The sequence below is a fragment of the Microcaecilia unicolor genome, unplaced genomic scaffold, assembly GCF_901765095.1.
Source record: "Microcaecilia unicolor unplaced genomic scaffold, aMicUni1.1, whole genome shotgun sequence".
Classification (NCBI taxonomy): domain Eukaryota; kingdom Metazoa; phylum Chordata; class Amphibia; order Gymnophiona; family Siphonopidae; genus Microcaecilia; species Microcaecilia unicolor.
Window position 1 is genome coordinate 75,235 of NW_021963088.1, and position 23,088 is coordinate 98,322.

Sequence of the window (23,088 nt, forward strand, 5' to 3'; positions counted from 1 at the left end):
GAGATCTGGCCCCTACAGACCAGGTAGATGCTCCAAATCAACTCGTTACCTGCATGACAGACAGCTGTCGGCAATGGTCACCTGTATGAAAGACACCTGTCCACAGACTCAGTGAATCAGTCAGACTCTAACCTCTACAAAATGGCCAAGAGCAAGGAGCTGTCTAAGGATGTCAGGGACAAGATCATACACCTGCACAAGGCTGGAATGGGCTACAAAACCATCAGTAAGACGCTGGGCGAGAAGGAGACAACTGTTGGTGCCATAGTAAGAAAATGGAAGAAGTACAAAATGACTGTCAATCGACAAAGATCTGGGGCTCCACGCAAAATCTCACCTCGTGGGGTATCCTTGATCATGAGGAAGGTTAGAAATCAGCCTACAACTACAAGGGGGGATCTCAAGGCAGCTGGGACCACTGTCACCACGAAAACCATTGGTAACACATTACGACATAACGGATTGCAATCCTGCAGTGCCCGCAAGGTCCCCCTGCTCCGGAAGGCACATGTGACGGCCCGTCTGAAGTTTGCCAGTGAACACCTGGATGATGCCAAGAGTGATTGGGAGAAGGTGCTGTGGTCAGATGAGACAAAAATTGAGCTCTTTGGCATGAACTCAACTCGCCGTGTTTGGAGGAAGAGAAATGCTGCCTATGACCCAAAGAACACCGTCCCCACTGTCAAGCATGGAGGTGGAAATGTTATGTTTTGGGGGTGTTTCTCTGCTAAGGGCACAGGACTACTTCACCGCATCAATGGGAGAATGGATGGGGCCATGTACCGTACAATTCTGAGTGACAACCTCCTTCCCTCCGCCAGGGCCTTAAAAATGGGTTGTGGCTGGGTCTTCCAGCACGACAATGACCCAAAACATACAGCCAAGGCAACAAAGGAGTGGCTCAGGAAGAAGCACATTAGGGTCATGGAGTGGCCTAGCCAGTCACCAGACCTTAATCCCATTGAAAACTTATGGAGGGAGCTGAAGCTGCGAGTTGCCAAGCGACAGCCCAGAACTCTTAATGATTTAGAGATGATCTGCAAAGAGGAGTGGACCAAAATTCCTCCTGACATGTGTGCAAACCTCATCATCAACTACAGAAGACGTCTGACCGCTGTGCTTGCCAACAAGGGTTTTGCCACCAAGTATTAGGTCTTGTTTGCCAGAGGGATTAAATACTTATTTCCCTCTGCAGAATGCAAATAAATTCATATACTTTCCACAATGTGATTTTCCGGATTTAATTTGTGATGTGCTATCTCTCACTGTTACCAATAACCTACCCTTCAATTATGGGCTGCTCATGTCTTTGTCAGTGGGCAAACTTACAAAATCAGCAAGGGATCAAATACTTATTTCCCCCACTGTAAGTGCAATAGTTGTTGAGTATATTGTATGAATTTAGTACAACTATTTATTGAATGATACCTTAGACAACATTGTGATCATCCACATATATGAATGATTTCAGATTAATTCTCTCAAAAGCAACTTCCTATGACTGCACTAAGACATTAAACAACATGAGTGAAAGCGGGGAGCACTGAGGACCACAACAAGCTCTCCATGAGTCAGATATATATCCTCGCATCTTCACTTTGTACAATCTCCCAGTCAGAAAATCATGGAACCAACCTAAAATTTGTCACAAATTCCAAATTCATTTAGAATTTGTAACAGAAGTCCATGATCTACAAGATCAAAGGTGCTTGACAAATCAAACTGGATAATTACTGAACTTAGACCTTGGCTTAACAAACTAGTCCCTAATGCAATTAAGGAGCCCATCACAATTTCTGTGCTCAAACCTTTATAGAAGCTTGATTGGGAGATGTGTAAAATTTTAAATTTGTCTAAGCAACATTCCAATTGTGTGGTAACCCAACCTTTCAGTACCTTGATGAGAAGTGGAATGGAATCACCAGGTCTGTAGTTAGTAATCTTTTGAGCATCACCTTTATTGTTCTTTAGAAGTTAATACTATCACCACCTGTAACCAGAAAGCCATCAGACCCCAGTTGCTTATTTATCCAATCCATAACTGTATACGGGGGAGACTTCATTAAACAGGCAGGACAAGGAAAAATATGGTGGCTATTTCTGATCTATTTACGATGATTGTCCCTGTTGTAAAGGACTTGGCAATTTAGATGCTCGACTTACAAAAAAGAATAGGAAATGTGTAAGCTTTAAAAGCTGAGGTATCAGAATCCAAAGAACCTTCTGGAAAAGTTACTAAAGTGGCTCAAACTGCGCTACACTTTAATTAACAATGTTAAAAGTCTGTGCTCTTAGAAAATGTTGAGAACATATCTAGGAGTGTGAATTTGAGATTCATTAAGTTTCTTGAGATAAGATCTCTCTTAGAGATATTTGCATGGATCACATGTATTCTTAAAGCTTATTATCTGCCACAGAAGCTATGGTTGGAACAAATTGCACCTGGAAATATAACTTTGGACTCTTTAGATAATCCTTTTGGAATCTGGACAATTGAGACTTAAAGTAACACTGATGATTACACTCTGTAGCAGCTCAGATAGAGACTGGATACTCAAGAATTATTTCAAGAACAGAAAGGTTATGCTTAGGAGTGAAAGATAATCTATGTTTCCTGATTTATATAAGATTGGGATGAACTTTTTTTTTTTTAATTTCCATGTAAATATGTTATTACCTTGCAAGATGCTAAATATATTATATATTTTTTTTGGACCCAACACACCTAGCCTCTTTTTTTGGCTCTCTTTCAGTGAGCGTAAGGCTTAATGAGAAAGATTTTCTTTATTTACTTTATTTTCTTCAGTTAACTGTTTGGATCCCCAGTAGTGGGCTTTAGCATATTATGATAACAATTTATTTATTTGTTACATTTGTATCCCACATTTTCCCACCTATTTGCAGGCTCAATGTGGCTTACATAATACCGTTGAAAGTATATATTACTTAAATAGCAATACTATTGCATTTGTTTTTTCAGAACTAATCACTTCTTTCTTCTGTATTTTCTCTGTTACAATATGCTTTTCTGCACAAGTTTTCGTTACTTGGATTGATATTGTTATAATTCATTAAATAAATAATTATTAAAAAATAGGCAGGACAAATATCCAATTCATAATTAGATGTAGAATATTTTCCTAACAGCTTTCCAACATCCTCTACTTTAATAATATTAGATTGTTCCTAGATTCTATCTGCCGGGATCTTAGGACTTGTTATATCCCAATCTTCACAGGGACTACCTTTTTGAATTAGTTGATTTCTGATCCCTTTGGTTATACCTCTAAAATAAAGTGCTAAACCAGAAGCACTGGGAAGATTGACCCACTCATTGATGCATGTTTGACTGTTTAAGAGATGTACGATGCTGAAACAGCATAGAAGTAACCAGCCCCCTCTGAGAAAGCCAGTGGGTGAAACAGGTCCCTGTCAGGAGGTGGTGAAAGCCTTTGAGAAAAATGCCTTATAGTATCTACAGTGAATTCTGATACAAAAGCCAGAGGACATACGATACATGATGTATGCAGAGGATTACATTTTAAGAAAGAAATACAGAAACACATAAAAGGCATAAAATATAGAACTTGGATTTAAAAACTGTATTAAAAATACTTCTACAGTGGAGGTTTTTGGCCAGAGATGATGCAATTATTCTGGTTGGTACTAATAATTCTGTGATATTGTCACTGAGTACCCCAGGTTGCTTTGAGGTCTTTTCCTCCAGGTTATTGTATTGTACATATTCTATGGTACTGAATCAAAAGCACTTTAATAGGTTCCACAATATAGAGTTGAAATTATCAACACTAGTCAAAGAATTCACTAAACTAAACAATTTCTTAGAATCAAGCTTATCAGTCCTATTAATTTATCATAGTATGTTTTTCTACAATTATCTACAATAGATTTTTCTACAATTGCCTATTAGATTTTGGAATTCTCTCGGAAAATTGTGTTGTCATAGCTAGATAAGATGCTGTCTTATAAACAAATCCAATGACGTTTGCAAGTTTGTAGATGTATAAAAATCTGAGAAAGTGTAAGTTTTTATTTATTTTTTAAATTATCATTTAAAATGTTAATCAAGCCTATTTTCCAATTTATAGTTTGATATTATTAGCTAAATCAGGGAAGTAAAATTTGAATTCTTTATTTTTAATCTTAATTTTCAGAAGTGGGAGCATTCTAGTTAAAGCTTCTCCTGGTCCTTAAGGGGCCCTATTACAAAGCTGCAGTAAAAAGAGACCTGCGCTAGTTTTGGCATGTGAAATTGGCGTGAGCTGGGTCATTTTTTAACATGGCAGGAAAAAGGCCTTTTTAAAATTGGGGCAGTAAATGGCCGTGTGCTAATATAAAAATTAGCGTGTGGCTATTTACTGCCTGAGCCCTTACCGCCACCTATTTAGAAAGCGGTGAGGGCTCACGTGCTACTCGTGCGGTAATCAGGCAGCGTGTGCAAATGTGGCAGCGCTGCCGATTACCACCGGGAATGCCCCCCCTGCATGAGAAAATTATTTTCTACGGTAGGAAACTGCGTGCGCCAACTTCAGAACTACCGCCGAGCACCCGCGCTATGCTGGCGGTAGGGTTGATTTGGCACGCAATACCTGCGTGGTAGCCCTACCACAGCTTAGTAAAAGGGCCCCTAAGTGAGAGATTGCTAAAGGAGTGCTGACTGCGACAAGTAGTCTCATAATGAAATCTAGTGACGAGTCAGAAACAAGAATCCTGAATCCTGCTTTCTGGACTAAAAGAAGAGTAAGGAGGTGGTATTATATACGAGGGTAGATGTGAAAGACAGCAGGAAAATGCTGAAATCAATGGATGATTAGCTTACCGTTACAATCTAGATGTCAAAGTCTAAAAACACCAAGAAGTACGGAATAACAATGACCAGGTTCACATTGGTTCCATTCTTGGTTCACAGGTCCCACCTAGATATATATTAGGTGTAAACCAGTGAGGATATACTGCTATACCCACAATTCTCTCATATGCACATATTTCATTAATAAGAAAACTTTTCAAAGTTATCATCAACTCTGTGACATTTGGTTCAGTCCTGCAGATGAGCAGAAATAAAATATTTTGATGTAGCGCTATGCATTAAACAGTACAATTCTGCCAGTTCTATACTTTAACATGCTATAATTATTAAATAAAGTAGTGTACTTTGTTCTTCTAAAATTTTAAGTAAAAAACTTGCATATACCATTTCCAAAAGAAGATGCTCTTCACGTTCTTTTTCCTGATCCAGCATATCCTTCTCATAATACCTTTTCTGAAACTGTTTTAAGTTTAAAATATAGAAAAAGTCAATAATAAGAGTGCATTTTTATGTTGTTTTAAAATACACCTTTAAGTACAAAGATATTCCATAGTACTTACGGCTTCCATGGATATTTCCATTCTGTCTAATTCTAACACAGTCTGTAAAAAAGCAAAAAGATTCACTGTAATGGATTTTCTGTGGTAAGGTAGTGATCTGTAGGATAACGTGCCCATCTAAGGCAGCACAGACTTAGTTCCTATCCTAACATATAAAACAAAGTTACTTACCTATAACAGATGTTCTCTGAGGACAGCAGGACTAGAATCCTCATGCAGAGTGGCATCACTGACTGAGACAAACGAACAAACAGTGGATCCAATAAAAATCCTCTCACAACGAGTGTCTTCCTGAACAAGGTCTTTATTCCACTTTTTGTTCGCTTGTCTTTGGTTTTCCTGTGGATCACCTTCTGTGGGTGTTTGCATCACTGACTGAGACCAGAGCAGGAACTGTAACCCCAGCCCTTTGTTGAGAAGCATTTGGGCTACTCACCGAACAATGGGTGCCTGTTCCCACCTGCTGCTGTCATAGAAGACCTTCTCAGTCCATTACTAGCTAGAGAAATATAACTCCTTGGGGAGGTTGTGAGGATTCAAGTCCTGCTATTCTCAGAGAATATTTGCTACAGGTAAGTAGATTCATTTTCTCCAAGGACAAGAAGGACAGTGAATCCTCATGCATGGTACTTCCTAGCAACAGACCACCTTCAACATAAAAGGAGAAAACCAGAGAACAAGTGGTATCACAACAGTCAAAGACCAATATTTCTGGTGAAACAGGCCATGTTTTAAAAAATAAATCTTATTTGGCTTTTTTTTTTTTTGGAAGGCAGACTGGAACTGAAAGAGAAGGGCCTTTGGGGAGATGGAGTTGGATTCTAAACTCCAAACAGAATCTGGAGGATTGACTGGCCAAACCTACTATTGTGTCAGGAGTCTTGATCTAGGCAGTACTGGGATATGAATATATGGACAGAAGTCCATGTTAGGATAATGAAGCTGGGATTCTAAAACACAAATATGATTGTACAGGATTGACTGGCCAAACCTACTGTCATGTCAGGAGTCCTGATCTAGACAGAAGTGGGATATGAATGTATGGACAGTCTGTAAATCTCTTCTTTGGCTGACCTCAAGTGGGCTACCAATACAGCCTTAGCTCTGATATTATGAGACATGACATGACCTCTAGAGTTAGTCATCCTGAGCACAAGTGAAGTCTGTTAGCTAACTGAAAAGTATATGTTTGCTGATGGCAGCCTCCATCCTGTTTGGGTCAAAAGAAACAAAAAGCTTGATAGACTTTCTAAGGGCTTTAGTCTGCTCCAGGTAGAAGGTCAAGGCTTTCCTGCAGTCCAAATTGTGCAATGCAGTTCACCTTTGTACACATGAGTTTTGGGGGAAAAAAAAAAGGTTGGACGGACTATATTGTCTGGTTACAGTGGAACTCCAAAACAACCTTAGAAAAGAACTTTGGACAATTGTGCCGAACCACTCTTTAAAAAAAATTACTATAATGTGGGTAAGTTATTAGGGCCTGGAGTTCACCAATCCTGCGCTCTGAAGTAACTTCTACGAAAAACATAAGACCTTCAAGGTCAGGTACTTCAAGGGGCAGGTATCCAGTTGCTCAAAAGGAGCTTTCATCAGCTGGGTAAGAACAATATTAAGGTTCCAGGACACTTGATGGGAAGCTTCATAGGCAACAAGTACAGTATAAAACAAACTAAAAGCTGTACAGAAATGTGTTTACCCTCTACCCAACAAGCTCCAAATGCACTAAGGTGAAACTCTAGTGAGTTGTTCTTGAGATCCACCTCTAATAGATGTAGAAGGTATTGCACAATTTTTGTGTTGGGCAATACCGTATGCTTTCTTAGTGGAATCTTTTCTGGCACTTAGCAAGACCTTAGACACGCTGTCAAGTAGATTTAGAGAAGCTAATATTAACATCTCAACATCCAAGAAGTCAGGGGCTAGGGACACCGTGTTGGGATGCAACAGAGTGTCCTGCTGTTGCATGATCAGTGTTGGAAAACATTCCAGTCTCATGGGACATCTGAAGAAAAGGTCCAACAGAAGTGGGAACCATATTTATTCTCAGTCAGTAAGGGGCTATAAGAATCAGAGTTCCCCAGTCCTGCTTGAGCTTTAGAATATTCTTCACTATGAGGTGTATTAGAGGATATGCATATATGCATACAGAAGACCGCCCCTCCCCCACCAAGGTAGGAGGAAGGTGAACAAGACTAGCCTAACGTGCAACAAAATTGAGGCACCTTATAGAATACAGCGGAAAAGAGATCTATTGTGGGGACAGCCTACTTCTGAATGATCCTGTGGATAACTGTGTTGTCCAGAGCTTGATTCAGTTTGTCTGCCAGGACACTGCCCTTGCCCACCACATACATGTCCCTGAAGCACATTCCAGAAGGAACGGTCCATTTCCACATTCTAACAGTTTTCCATCAAAGAAGGTATGACCCTCCTTGCCGCTTTATGCAATACCTGGCCACTAGGTTGTCCATCTGAACTAGGATCATCTTGTTGAATAACTGATCCCTGAAAGCCTTTAGAGCATTCCAAATGGCTCTTGGCTCTATGTTTATGTTTATTCCACACTTGATATACTGCCTTTCTGTAGATGCTGTCAAAGTGGTTTACATATATACTATTTTTGCAGATACTTTCTGTCCCTAATGGGCTTACAATCTAAGGTTATTTGAGGGAGGGTTAGGTGACTTACCCAGGGCCACAAGGAGCTGCAGGGCAATGCCATCAAACCCATTCCACCATGGGAAAGAGGGCAGGGATTTTATTCCAAATATTCCTGATAACAAAGAATATGGGAGGGCCATGAATAAACAAAAGTTCAGGATGGTTTCTTTAGGCTCCATTATTCCACTCCTACAAAATGGGGACTTGCTATGTTCTGTGGATCTAAAGGATGCATAAACAAATCCATATACGTCTATGCCACAAGAAAGATCTGTGATTTATCACAGGGAAACACCATTACTAATATTGCATACTGCCATTTGGCCTCGCAGCAGCACCTCAAGTGTTCACCAAATGTTTAACAGTCATCGCAGCATATCTATGTAGACTGAGAGTGCATGTGTTTCCCTATTTCAGCAATTGGCTAGTCATGCGCGCAACTCAGGAAGGAGCAGAAATATCTATGTGCTCAAACATTTGAGCACCATTTGGAGTTGCTAGGATTCGTCATAAATTATTCCCAGGCAAATTTAGGTTTATCACAAAACTTGGAATTCATAGGAGCCTTGCTAGATGTGACTCAAGCAACTGCATTTCTTTTACAGCAAAGAATAACCAGCTCTAAGAAGTTTAGGAGAGTCAGCAAGTATCAGCTGGTCAAATGTTGAGGATACTAGGCCACATGGCTTCAACATTGCATGTCATTCCCACAGCACATCTCCATTTAAGATAAGTTCAATGCACTTATCCACCCAGTGGACACAGTCTAAAGGGAATCTCCAGAATGTCATACCTGTCATCAGTCCTGAATGTCCTGATAGACAAATCAATGAAATCTGGCAAAAGAAATCCCCTTCCAAATTCCTATGACTCAGGAAAATCTGACGACACATGCATCTAAACTGGGCTGGGAGCTCATCTAGATGGGCTTCATACCCAAAGTATATGGTCTGCTCAAAAGAAACTTCTCCTGGATGAGGAGGCAAGATTGGAAGTGGGGCTGGAGAGGGTCCCAAGGGTGTGGGGCTTGATGACAGAAGCAGCTTTCTAAACCTTATCTCCACAAAGATTCTCTCTATGGCATGGCATGTCAGCAAGCTCTTCCTGTACATCTTGTCTGAGGTTGAGTCTGCAGGTACCAATCCCCATAGCAGAAGCCCTTGATGATGTCTCAAAGATATAGTAAGTTACTTGGACTACATATTTTCCACAATCCTTTCTTTTGGCTACTAGCAAGCAGAGTTCCTCAGATTATGAAGAGTGGCTGCCAATTCTGCAATACTGCATACTATGTTCCACAAGTACATGCCCCTGTAGAGGTGGTAGAATGTTATGTGGGAGGAAACATAGCATTCTGAAAGACCCTCATACCAAAAGACTCCAATGTCTGAACCTCTCCTCCCAGGGGCACTGAAGAGCGAGTCTTGAAACTCTTTGCTCTTTTGAGAACAGATTCAGCCATTATAGAATAGCGAGAAAGCTGTTACTTCTTGAATTCCAGAGCCTTCTGAATGATATATACAGAGTCAACCTTCTTATTAACAGGAGGTCTAGAAAGGGGGACCCCCATATTCTCATCTTCAAATCCTTCAGGATCCTGTGAATGGGCACTGTCACAACCAGGAGCATTGTTAAGCAATTGGAGGATATCCATTGTTTCTGCTTTGGGTTCCTCCTCCATCTCTAATTAAAATGGGATGCCCTGAGGTATCTCCCACATAAAATGAGTGAATGAGAGTTCCTTTAGAGGGGACTTACATCTCTCATGTAGTAAGGAGGGTTCTGAAGGGAGACCAGTGGATTTTTCCAAGAAGCTCCCTGGCTTCTCCTCAGGAGCAATCTGACTCAGACTCATTTAGCTGGTAAAGTCTGACTCTCTGCCTGTCTCACACTACTGACAGCATGGTCAGACCTCCTATGGCATTGAGACACCAATGCATTCTGAAGCTTCCTCCCTTGATGCTCCAAGCCTTTTACAGGCCTCAGTGTTAAGATTTCTATTTCAGGCAGGGTGTGGGTGTCAAGTTGGGCTGGCCCTGCTCTTGACATTGATGATGTCAAAAGCTGCAGCATCATACTGAGCTAAGAAGTGCTCCATCTGCTCCTCAAACTTCTGCATGAGCTGTTCCTCGAAGACTGCCTTTAACAAAGGCAGAAGCATCACAGCAGGAGTGGCCACACCCTCTTGAATTACTTGGAATCATATTGGGACTGGAATTTTGGGTCTGTAGAGGTGGCACACTCTCTCCAATGGAATGGAGCAGTCTTTTCACATCAAGAACTTTTTGAGGATACTGATAACCTTGGTTTCTCAGTGCTTTTGGTGCCACACTTCAAAGGTGAGTGATGTAAAGACACCTTGGCCTCTACCCAATTCCCTGTACTTTGCTCCCTCAGCACCAATGAAGATGAGGTCAAATCCTCTCTCTTCTTTGGGCAGAGATAGGATGATGACCACTACTGATGCGCTCTACTGATGATCAGTGTTGAGGGTGATCCAGACAATGTTTATGCAGCTCCTGAACTAAGGGAGACCAATGCTTCTGATATCCATGGACAGGTCTTATCTCCAAAAAGCCTTTCTCTCTGCTTTTCTCTATCATGAATTTTGTTTGCGGCACCATGAGGAGGTATCCATGATGGATATGTTCTGTTGCACTGTGACCTGGATTGGCCACTGTTGGAAGCAGGATATTGGTCTGACCCAGTATGGCCATTCTTACGTTCTTATTCTTATGAACACCTTTTTACACCACTGGAGTCATCTGGAAAATAGCTACGGTAAAATTAAATGACTCAATTCTGACAAAAATTACTCAAATGGGTGCTCAAGCCCATAAACAGGTCTGAAGAGCTCCACCTGACTAAGAGACTAACAGGAGAATGTCAAAACCATGCAACAGGACAGGACTTACAAATTTTAAAGCTAAAATTAAATTCTGAGGAACTGAATGACTACAGTGGAAAATCATCTGACCAGCTCTGCAGAAAAAATAGACTGAGGGTGTCCCGTGCGACAGTAGCAGGCAGGAAGAGGCACGCTTGCATGGTGAGCAGCTTAAATGCTTTCAGAAAAATTTGTTGGGGTACAGTTTCCATCAGTAATGTCACCATGCATGAGGAGTTACAGTCCTGCTTGTCCTCAGAGAACAGCCAATTACTTAATCCATTTGTTCAATTGCCAAATACAAATAGTAATACATGGAGGGGCATTTTCGATAGAACATCTAAATCAGAATTTGGACGTTTTACAAAAACGTCCAAATTCTGAACAGGAAAGAAGGTCATTTTTGAAAACGATAGACGTCTATCTTTTGTGTTTCAAAATGCTATGGACGTCTTGTGATTCGGACATCCTTACTTTGGTCCATTTTCGAACAAAAGACTTCCAAATGCAAGACGTCCAAACCAGAGGAGGAGTGGCTTAATGGTTAGTGCAGCGGGCTTTGATCCTGGCAACATGGGTTCAATTCCCACTGCTGCTCCTTGTGACTTTGGGCAAGTCAAATGCACAAGGGGCATTTTTGGATATGACATCTAAGTCTGAATTTGGATGTTTTTTGTAAAACGTCCAAAATCAGAACAGGAAAGGTAATTTTCTACAAAAAAAGGTCTATCTTTTCCTTTTGAAAATGCTGTTTGGAAAAATGTTTTGTGATTTGGATGTTTTATTTTTTGGTTCATTTTCAAACAAATACATCCAAATGCAAAACGTACAAAATCCACAAGAACATCCACAATAAAGTGAAACCATTCACATGTTTTAAGTATGGTAAAAGCTTTGGTTGTAAATCTCATAGTGCAGTGCATCAGAAAGTCCACACGGGAGAGAAACAATTTGCATGTCCTGAGTGTGGTAAAAGCTTTGGTTGGAAAGAAAGCCTAACAAGGAATCAAAGAATCCACACAGGGATGAAACCATTTACATGCACTTAGGAAGTAAAAGCTTCAGTTGCATTGGGACAGGTAATTAGGGAATGTACATTCTTGCTCTGAAGTTTGGAAAAATAACACTCTGGTATTTAGATATATGTAATGAGACCTCCTTTTCATCTATAGAGCTGAATTCAAAGCCCAAATCTAATGATAAACAATAGACACAAGGCTCAGATGTTATAAAAAATAGAAAGCTTGGCATCAGGTAGAATAGTGGAAAAGTGACATCCCAGGAAAGCAATAGGGCATCCTTGGGGGCACTGCAGTGGACTTTATAAAATACCCCCAGGTACACATCTCACCATTGCTCCCTTACCTTGTCTGCTGAGCCCCCCAAAACCTACTACCCCTAACTGTACACCACTACCATAGCCCTTACAGGTGAAGGGAGCACCAATATATGGGTACAGTGGGTTTCGGGTGGGTTTTGGAGGGCTCACAGTTTCCTCCACAAGTGTAAGAAGTAGAGGAAGGAAGAAGCCTGGGTCCACATGTCTGCAGTGCACTGCAGCACTACTAGACTACTCCAGGGACCTGCATGCTATTCTAATGGACCTGAGTATAACATCAGAGGCTGGCAAGTAATATTTTTAATCACATTTTTTGGGGTGGGAGGGGGATAGTGAACACTGGGGGAGTAAAGGGAGGTGATCCCCGATTCCTTCCAGTGGTCATCTGGTAATTTGGGGCACCTCTTGTGTGGAGTAGAGGAGTAGCCCAGTGATTAGTGCAGAAGACTTTGATCCTGGGGAAGTGGGTTCAATTCCCACTGCAGCTATTCATTATAAAAACAGGTCTAGCTCAAAACATCTAAGTTTTAGTCTTGGACGTTTTTGTTTTGTTCCATAATGGCTAAAAGACATCTAAGTCTTAGGAACGCCCAACTCCCACCTTGAACACACACCTGGCACGCCCCCCTTGAGATTTAGACGTCCTTCTGATGGACTTCAGAGAAAGACGTCTAAAAATAGGTTTCGAAAATACTGATTTGGACGTCTTTGTGAGATAAACGTCCAAATGCAGACATGTCACTTTTTGGATGTTTTTCTCTTTTGAAAATGAGCCTGATAGTAAACTATCTAGGATAAAATACTTGGTTAGATTGTATTAGTTGATAATGTGAAATTAAGGGTAAAAAGTCAAACACCAACAGTAAAACTGAATTCAAGGTGGTGGTGTGCTTTAAACAAGATAAGGAAGTAGGGAGATGCAAGGAATGAGGATATCAACCTACTGCCATATAATGTATTTATCAGACTCAATTTGGGACTCTAGATTTGGACACCTATCCTCAAAACAGATATCTAAATGTTAGAAAGGATGCTTAGCAGGGCCAACAAACTATTTGTAACCCCTCCTCCCACTTTCATATCTTATCAGAAAAAAGGAGCTTAACAAGGAGCTGCTGGGTCACTGTTTAACCCTTGGGACTTCTGAGTTTCCTCACAACAGTGGGAAAGACTCTGCGACTTGGAATGTTCTTGCAGGAACAAACAGATTCACTCCAACAGATGTTTCTCCAAAATTAAAATACTTAACTGAGGCACTTGATGTCCTGTAATCAACTAATAAAAATGTACATTTCCTTACAGTTACGCACAGCAGAAATTTAAAACAGTTATAAACGAGAGCAATGTGGTCCGTCCAGTAAGGTTGCTAGAGCAGCAGTGGCGTATTTATTCAAGGTGTGTGTGTTGCATACACACCCTCTGTCAGACCCGGCCCTTCGCCCCCCTCCCGTCCATGCCTTAAAATCATCTCTGCTCAAGTCTTTGCCCAGGCAGTGGCACTCATAGGCTGTCTGAACCAGGACTTTTTCTCTGAACCATCCCGCCCCTTCTGATGCAACTTCCTGTTTGGTGAAGGGCAGGAGGGTTCAGAGAGAAAGTCCCAGTGCAGGCCGCAGGCAGCCTATGAGTGTTGTTGCTGCTGCCCGGGCGAAGACTAGAGCAGAAGTGACTTTACGGTATTGGGGGCATGAAGCCACGGGAGACACATCCCCTGTTAAAAATTTCTGCCTACGCCACTGCACGGCAGTACTTGCTGCTCAGTGTAGGTGGCCTTCCCCATGCATATTTTTTATTTGGGGGGGTGGGGGGGAGTTGTACCTGCCACACAGTGCAGGTTACTTTCTCTATGGTTTCTTATGATAAGTACAACAGTCATTTCTCAACTGTTTTGAGTTGAGATGCTCCATTCTTGGTTTCCATCTTCTTGCCATTTAGGGATCCATCACTGTGTTTATCCCACTCCTTTTGGAATTCCAGCACTTCCTTTGGGTAGGCATTCACCACACTTTCTGTGAAGAAATATTTCCTGTGGGTGCTTTTGATTCTACTTCCCTGTAGCCTCATATCATGTGCTGATGATCAGAAGCCCCACGCTGTTCCAAACAGCGCTCTAAAATTAGCACCAGAACATAGGGGGCATTAACGTCCCCCTATGATCAGAGCTTGCACTTTTAGGCGTCCTATTAGCTCTGATCATAGGGGTACTTCTGCAGAAGAATTGTGCCTGGGCATGTATCCAAGGCACAATCCTACTGCAGAAGTTGTTTGACTGGTCCAGAAGATGACTCAACCCCCCTGACAGAAAGGACCTCCCCTGGTGATTTGCACACCCCCTTACCCTAACCTGATCCCCCACCCCTTATAGAAGAAAGGGCTGGAGGGCTGCTGGACCTCCCATGCCAAACTGGTAGGTCTAATGGCCCCAAACCCTCCCCCATAACTTCAAATGACAAGGAGGGAGTAGCACTCCAATGCCGCCTCAAAAATGGTGGCACCCCATCGGGGCTTCCCTACCATATAAGGGAGAAACTGGACCACCAGGTCTTTTTAGTGTTTGGGGACCTCCAAGCCTGGTGTTGGGGGGGGGGGGGGGCTTAGGTTTGACAGGTCTGGGAGAAAATCCCAGACCTGTCAAACCTCTTAGTCTCTCCATTTCTCCAAACTGATGTATGTATTCTCCAATTCTCTTCACATCACACCACACCAATTCATTTCTTCTCCTCTCAATAATATAAAAAGTCCAATAGGACGTATTGTATGGGCATGGATATCCCCATAGCTAAAAAACTCAGCGATACTTTATTTCTTATTAGTCGTATGCATTCCCATACTGAGTTCAGCGCAATTTAAATCAAGAGATCAAGTACATTGTTACATTTTAGGCTCAAGACATTTCAAAAGAAAAAGACATTTTAGGTTGGAAGTATTTCAAGAAAAAAATGACATTGGGTGTTGTACTCATAGTTTCTAATTCCTTAACACGTGTTTTTTGAATAGATAAGTCTTCAACTGTTTATGGAAGATTCCGTACTCTGGTATTGATCTTATGGTCGCTGGTTTGTTGTTCCAACATTTTGCCGATAGTTATTGAGTGTATTCTCTTAAATTTGATACCTTTTAATGATAGAAATATCAGGTCATGAAGATTTCCTTTCAGCCTTCTCCTTCTCTTTTCAGGTAGTATTATTCAAAGGTTTAAGTATTCTAGCATTTTGCCATGTAAAAATGAGTGTATCATGGTGCAGAGTTTAAAAATCCCTCTTGCTTCAAACGGTAACCAATGTAGTGTGATGTACAAAGGAGTTACTCTCATATTTTGATTTAGAGAATATTAGTCTACCTGCAACATTCTGTACTGTCTGCATCTTTTTTTCTAATGATGAATGTACCTCTAAGTCTTGAGATCAATGAGGCAATTTTGTTTTCCTTCCAATTCCTGGTTTATACCAGTCCACATTCTTAATTTGATTTGGGAGAGGTTAAATTTCTATCAGCAGCACAGAATAAGATGGCAGCAAACAACTAAATAATACAATGTTGTCAAATACAAGTCAGCTGAATATTATATAAGGCACTGAAAGGCTGGATACTGAAAAATGAAAAATCAAAAAAAATAACAGCACAGGAATCAAAAACCCTCAAAACCCCACAACCTATTTATAATATTTAGATTCCATATAGGTTGAGAATTTTATACTCAACAATAAACTACACTTCAAAATCATAAGAAGAAAAATACTAATGGTAAAAAAAAAACAGATGGAAAAAAAAAACAGTGGCCACATGATTTCCAACCAATCAGCACCAGCTAAAGGGTAAGACTCCATATCAATCTTTTCATAAAGATTTAGGGGGGAAATTCATCAAGCGGTGTTATGGCTTTTAACATGCGTTAACAGAATTTGTGAACACTAAATACTAAAAGCCCATTCTATACTTATGGGCTTTTAGCATTTAGTGCACGCTAATTCCCTTAATGCGCATTAAGATGGATTAAGGCCATAATGCTGCTTGATGAATTCCCCCCTTAGCTGTAAGAGTTTGACTAAGCTTTATCCCACAGTGATTTATTCTACCAGTCTCTCAATCCAAAGTATTGCTGAAGTGGTCTTAAAATTGCAAGTAATAATCACAGTAAAGTGCACACAGTAATCCCAACAAGGGCCATTTGTTTCACCTCCAGCTGCTTCGGGGGAAATGCATATAGACTCCTAATTTTGAAATTTTGCTGATTATAATCAATTTCTTTTTCAGTAATGACACAGCAAAGGAATATGTAAAAAGCTGATAAGAAGAATTATCCCCCTATAAGGATCTAAATATTAGAACAGGTTGTAGGGTCTTTAGGTTTTTTATTTTTTGAATATTCAGTCTTTCAATGCCCACTGTAACATTCAGCAAACCTGTGTTTGATAATATTGTAGCATTTAGGAAAAGTCCCAGATCTCATCTCCAGTCTGGTCTGGAAGAATCCTGGGCTGCATTAAACAAGGTATCATCTCCTTCCTTTGCTGGATATAAATCCAGGACGAAGATATTCACCTGATGTGGTGCTTCACTAGGAGATCCTGCTAGTGGAGGCATCTCACTATGACTAGCAGAATATAATCACCCGTTATCTTCATCGTACGTTGGACCAGATTGCTGGTTGACTTGCTGCAAACAAGCTTATCCTTAATTCTTCCAAATCTGAAGCTCTCTGGATTTCTAGGAAAAAGAGACCTCTCTTATGTTGTTTACAGATTAACGGTTCTCCATCACTGCAGTCACAGATAGTATAACGTCATTAAGGATCACAATCAATCACGACCTCAGCTTTCCTCCATTTGTCTCCATGACAGTACTGAAAAGCGCTCTCTCTTTCTAAGGTGCATGAGATTTTTGAAGTCATATGTTAATCATAAGGCTCTTACCATCCTAATGCATCCATTGATACTAAACTGCCTAGACTACTGTAATTCATTGCTTGATGGCCTTCCACTGTATCAACTGAAGCGCCTGTAACTCACGCAAAATATTGTAGTCTGATTACTTTTTCATGCTAAACACTTGGACCATTGCAGCCCATTACTTATGAAACTCCAGTGGCTTCCTTTTTCAGCTTGGATTCAAGATCCTTATTCTTGTACATGCAGTCTTGTTTGCTAGCATTCCAGCTTATCTTGCTTCATCTACTATCTGCACATGCCTTCATGAACTCTCAGATCTTCCCAGGACAACTACCTGATTATTCCCACTCCTATGTAGTTGTGTCTTGCTTTCTCTTGCAACTCTGTTGTTTGTTGTTCTGCTCCCATGTTGTGGAATGCCCTCCCTCCTGACTAGCATCTTGAGAGCTCCTACTGGACGTTTAAAAAGGGTTTGAAAACTTGGCTATTCTCCCAAACTTTCTCAGAACAATTTTTAAACTTGGAATTGTTCCACCTACAGTTTATCTTTTGTCTTTCACAGTATTATGTCTTACCAAATAATGAATGTTTCCTATAACATTTTGTACTGTCTTCTTGTAAGCTTAGGGGGTCTTTTACCCAGACACGCTTGCGTTTTTAGCGTGCGCTAAAATAGGCGTGTGCTAAACGTTAGAGATGCCATTGTATTCCTATGAAAAAAACTATGATCAGTCTCCCAGACACATAATATATTCAAACCAGCTTCTCAATATCTATCATCATCAATGGACAAATAAACATAAATTTTTTTGATATCCGGGGATCTTCAGATATTTCAAAAGTTTCCACCATACGGGACTTTGCCCCAAGCTGTGAATGGTGTCATTTACATCTTCATAGATCGACCCGCAGATTTTTATCTTTTTCTTGCGTTTTTACTCTTTATATCTTAAAAACTATTTATCTTCAATTAATTTTTCAAAAATATTGCTTAAGCTTAACTTATCTTAAAGCAAGTAGCAGCAGCGATTTCTTCCAGCTCAAACCTCTGCCGACATGGCCAGGTTTCGTTACACTTCGTCAGGGAAGAGGTTTGCATTTCTATGTTTGTTTCACTATCTCAAGAAAAAATGGCTGCCAATAGGTCTTAGTAATTCTACAATTTTTCTCTCTGTAATTGAACGGTTGGAGCTGCTAATACTTACTCGTTTTACTATACTCAGGACATCTTTATCCTTCTCCTGGCACAGTAGTTTCCTCACACATAGTTCGAGTTGTTGTAACAAAACTTTGTCAGTGGGAAGCTTAAGAGTAGATTTCAGTTTTGGCAACATGTAACAAATTTTCATTCTATGCGTGAAGAAGAAAAAAGAATTGTTATTGCTGTTGGCATTAGCTTTATATTTCTATTGCAATCATAGTATCCTATATTATAATAGTCAAAATCAGAACCTAATGGATTCTAAATGAAAATGACATAGCCATGCAAATGAGATAGTAATAGCTCTCATCTCAAATAAATTAAATTCATTGCACCTAAATTCTAAAAATGCTGAAAGCCATCCTGAACTTTATTTGGAAAGGCAGGCTAAAAATCCAAAAGTTACCATCATTATTATTACTCATGTGGAAGAGCATTTTAGAAAGAACATAGAAAGGAGAAATCAGACACTCAAGACATGACCATCTTAAGTTCCCTTATTATTTTAGAACAGCCATTTCAGAAATAAAGCCATCCATAATATGGGTGCTGAACACGCAGGTACGGAGACATCCATTTCACAGCACATGCACGTCTATGTTGTGCAATAGCAACACAGACGTTCATATTGCTGTCACGACGTCCCCCCCCCATAACATCTGATCTTTTGTCCAACCCCCCACAATATCTGATCCGTCTCATCTGTGATGATTAATCTCCCCCGACCTTCTGCAATGTATGATCCCTCTCCCAACACTCCCCCAAACCATGATGATCCATCCTCCTCTGGACAACACCCACACATTTAGCAGAGATCCTCCTACATCAAATTCTCCCTCGGCCACAATAGCAGCAATCCCCATAGCCCTTATCCTCTCCCACCTACTGCTGCTGCCCAGGATGGTGCCAGGATTGAAAAGGGGTGCCTCTGCCTTCTAGGAGGAGATTGGATATTGTGGGGTGGGTCAGGGGGGATCAACCATTTGGGAGGGGGGTTGGGAGACTGGACAATTGGACATTGTGGGAGGGGATGGGATGATGATTGGAACTCTTAGTGGGGGTGGGGTGGAAGAGGCTCTGGACCTACTTGGGGGGCATAGATATGGGGGTGTACCACCACTACTAGATGGCAGAGGTGCCAACTTGGATCATGGCACCATCCTAGGCAGCTTCAGTGAAACACAGCTATTGCTCAGCAACACTGCCATGACCCAGGATAGGTACCGGTGAGTGTGGAGGGGGTATGGGGCGGTAGGTAGAATAGAGCTATGGGAGGCTGCCACTTTTGTTGTTGGGGTGGCTTTTGGTGTATTCACAAAAGATCTGAAGACAACTACTTCAAAAGAACTTTTTTAAATGACTGATGCGGCTTTAGCTTTGGGAAATGGATGGCAGACCGGGTTTGGGTTGCTTTGTACATGACTACAAGTACACCTTCTTTTCTTGCTATCCTGATTTTATGGTGTTCCTTTTATTTTCTTACTATTGATTTTACTTTTGTACACCTTGTAGATGTATCTGATACGCATTATCAAATGAAATAAACTTGTGAATCGCCACTGTATGGGGGGGCAGAGGGGGTTGATCATCATGATGTGGAGGGGGGGTCAGGAGGTGGATCGAGTGTTGCACAGGGGTCTGGAGGGGATTGATCACTAGGAGGAGTCAGAAGGGAGACTGGACAATGGGACATTGTGAGAGGATTGGAACTTAGTGGGGGATGGGTGGGAAGAGGCTTTGGAGCTGCTGGTGGGGGCTGGGGTTGCATAGGTATGGGGGTGCGCCACCACAGCTTTTGGGGATATGGAAGCTCTGGCTGGGGTGAGCATATAAATGCCCTGTGTGGTACATGCTGGATCTCACTAGCACTCTCCCTGTACGTATCTCACAGGCTTTGCACTTACTCTTTGTAATGTTTTGTTGGCAACACAGGGTAAGTGCAAACAGTTACAAATCCTGCCAAAAAGGGTCCCCTGCACGTTCCAGGTAGGTGGTCTAACTCCAGATATGACCTTTTTAGACATGGACGTTCCTTCCCCTTCTGCAATGGGGAATGAATGTCCACATTTTTTTACCCTGCCCTGGGGCGGACTGACAGTGTTCTGGGACCTTGGACAATATTTATTTATTTATTGTATTTGTACCCCACATTTTCCCACCTTTATGCAGGCTCAATGTGGCTTACAGAGTATAGATATGATAACATCTGTCGCGTGCTCGAGGACCTTGGCATACTGTCAGGCTTCCTCCCCGGGAGCACTGGGTTTGTGAGTCCTTGGGCCACTACCGTGGAGCGGCAGTGGCAGGCAAGATCACCTCCAAGGTAGAGATAAGACAAAACTGGACCGGAACCCCGGACTGGAGTTCTACACAGGAATACACGGAACTGGAACGCACCGGACGGGTGCGCACTTGAGTGGAGCCCGCTGGACTGGAACACACTGGAGGGCCCCACTGGACTGAAACATACAGGAGAAAACCCGCTGGACTGGAACACACTGGAGCGGAACCCACGGGACCGGAACCCGCTGGACTGGAACACACTGGACCTAGGCTTCACCTACGCTTGACCACCTTTCCCCGAGGGTTGAGCCCTCAGGTTCGGGCGGCCGGCAGGGCTTACAGGAAAAACCGGAACTGGAACTTGCAAGCAGGAACAGCAGGAATGAGGATCCAGGAGTGCCCCCTGGCACCTCGGCGAAGGCAAGGCAGCCAGGCAGGGAATGTCCGGGTTCTGGCAGTCGGCAGGTTAGACACAAGGACTAGTAGACTGTACCCAAGCTAATAGGAAAGCTATGCCCAGGCAAACCAGTCATACACAAGAAACATACACTAGGTAACTCAGGAGACTAGTAAAGCTATACACCAGCTAACAACAAAGCTGTGCCCAAGCTAACAAGTCATACACTGGAAACAAACTCAGAGCACTAGCAAAGCTATACATAGGCTCACAAGCCAAGCGGTGCCTAAGCTGGCTAGTCAACACTAGTACCAAACACAGAGAACTAGCAAAGCTATACACAGGCTAACAAGCCACACAGTGCCTAAGCTATCTAGTCAAACATAGAAACTCACACAGAGCAAACACTGAAACAGTGTACAGAGCACTCTATACACCAGGGCCCTTAGATGAAATGCAAAGGCCCCGGCTGTAGTCTCTAAGTGATTAATAAAGCCCTTCCACACCAGAGGCACAGCTGCAGCAATCACCTTGCATCCAAACAGAGGCTTGACACACAGAGAAGTCAGCCCAGCGGGAGCCATCTTGGATACTGGCATAGAGGAGTCGGCGGCAGCCATCTTGGAAAAGGCATAGCCCACACAGGTGAGGTTCAGTAGGGCAATCAGCACACAGAGCCAGAGAGAAACTAAGACAGAGACAGACACAGAGACAAGCAGAAGCCAGCACAGCCACTGACTCCCAGAAATAGGGTAAGTCTGAGGGTGGTCACGGCCACAGTCGTAACAACATCGTTACATGATTTAAAAATAGTCGATCATAAGCAGAGGTGAAAGAGGATTTAGATGGAAGGTGTTAGGTAAGGTCGTGTGAGAGGTGTTTTTGGTGTACTTGGGTGGTTTAAGGAATGATTTGTTTCATTGAGGGTGACTTTTGTAGGCTTTGTTGAAGAGATGTGTTTTCAAAGCTTTGCGAAAGCTGGTTAGATTGGTCATGGTTTTCAGGGCCATGAGTAGTGCGTTCCAAGACTGTGTGCTTTTATATGCAAAGGTGGTAGCATAAGCCTGTTTGTATTTCATTCCTTTACAGCTGGGGAAGTTCAGATTGAGGAATTTGCGGGCTGATCTTTTGGCATTTCTGGGCGGTAAGTCCACTAGGTTTAACATATAGAGTGGGGCATCTGCGTGAATGATTTTGTGTACAGTCGTGCAGATCTTGAACTCAATTCGTTCCTTGAGCGGGAGCCAGTGTAGTTTCTCTCTTAGGGGTTTCGCACTTTCGTATTTAGGTGTTCCAAAAATGAGTCTGGCTGCGGTGTTCTGGGCTGTTTGGAGTTTTTTGATGGTCTGTTCTTTACAGCCTGCATACAGAGCATTACAGTAGTCCAAGTGGCTTATTACTAATGACTGTACTAGGGTGCGGAAGATATTTCTTGGGAAAAAAGGTTTTATTCTTTTGAGTTTCCACATCAATTGGAACATTTTTTTCGTTGTATTCTTCGCGTGGGTGTCGAGAGTGAGGTTTCGATCAATGGTGACTCCAAGAATTTTCAGGTTTTCTGAGATAGGAAGTGTGCAGTAGGGGGTGGATATAGTAGGGTAGTTGTTTGTGTTGTATTGGGAGGTGAGAACTAGACATTGAGTTTTTTCTGCATTAAGTTTTAACTTGAATGAGTCTGCCCAAGAGTGCATGATCTGGAAGCTCTGGTTGATCTCGTTGGTTATTTCGTTTAAGTCACTTTTGAACAGGATATGGATCGTCATTGGCATATATGTAGGGGTTAAGGTTTTGGTTGGCTAGGAGTTTGGCTAATGGTATCATCATTAGGTTGAAGATAGTTGGTGAGGGGGGATGGGCCCCTAACCACCTATCAAAAGTAGTTAAATTAGAAGAAAGGTAGGGGAGAGTGCCCCCCTTCTTCTGTGGGTTCTTAGGCACTGCCCTATTTGTCAGTTAACCCCTGCCCAAATCCCACCCTAAACACACCCAGAACACATTTTGCAGTTTTGGATATTTATATTATGGCTTTGTATAATTGGC

The 23,088-nt window shown here is 41.9% G+C and overlaps 1 protein-coding gene across 1 annotated transcript in view; it reads right to left on the minus strand.

Annotated features, from left to right (window-relative positions):
• Window positions 1-23,088, minus strand: part of LOC115458920 (serine/threonine-protein phosphatase 4 regulatory subunit 4-like) — a gene marked incomplete at its 5' end in the record, with an annotated part of 224,254 nt that overhangs the window by 71,593 nt on the left and 129,573 nt on the right. The window contains 3 exon segments of the mRNA XM_030188773.1: window positions 5,216-5,290; window positions 5,392-5,433; window positions 18,373-18,517. Of these exon segments, the coding sequence (XP_030044633.1) occupies window positions 5,216-5,290; window positions 5,392-5,433; window positions 18,373-18,517 (262 nt within the window).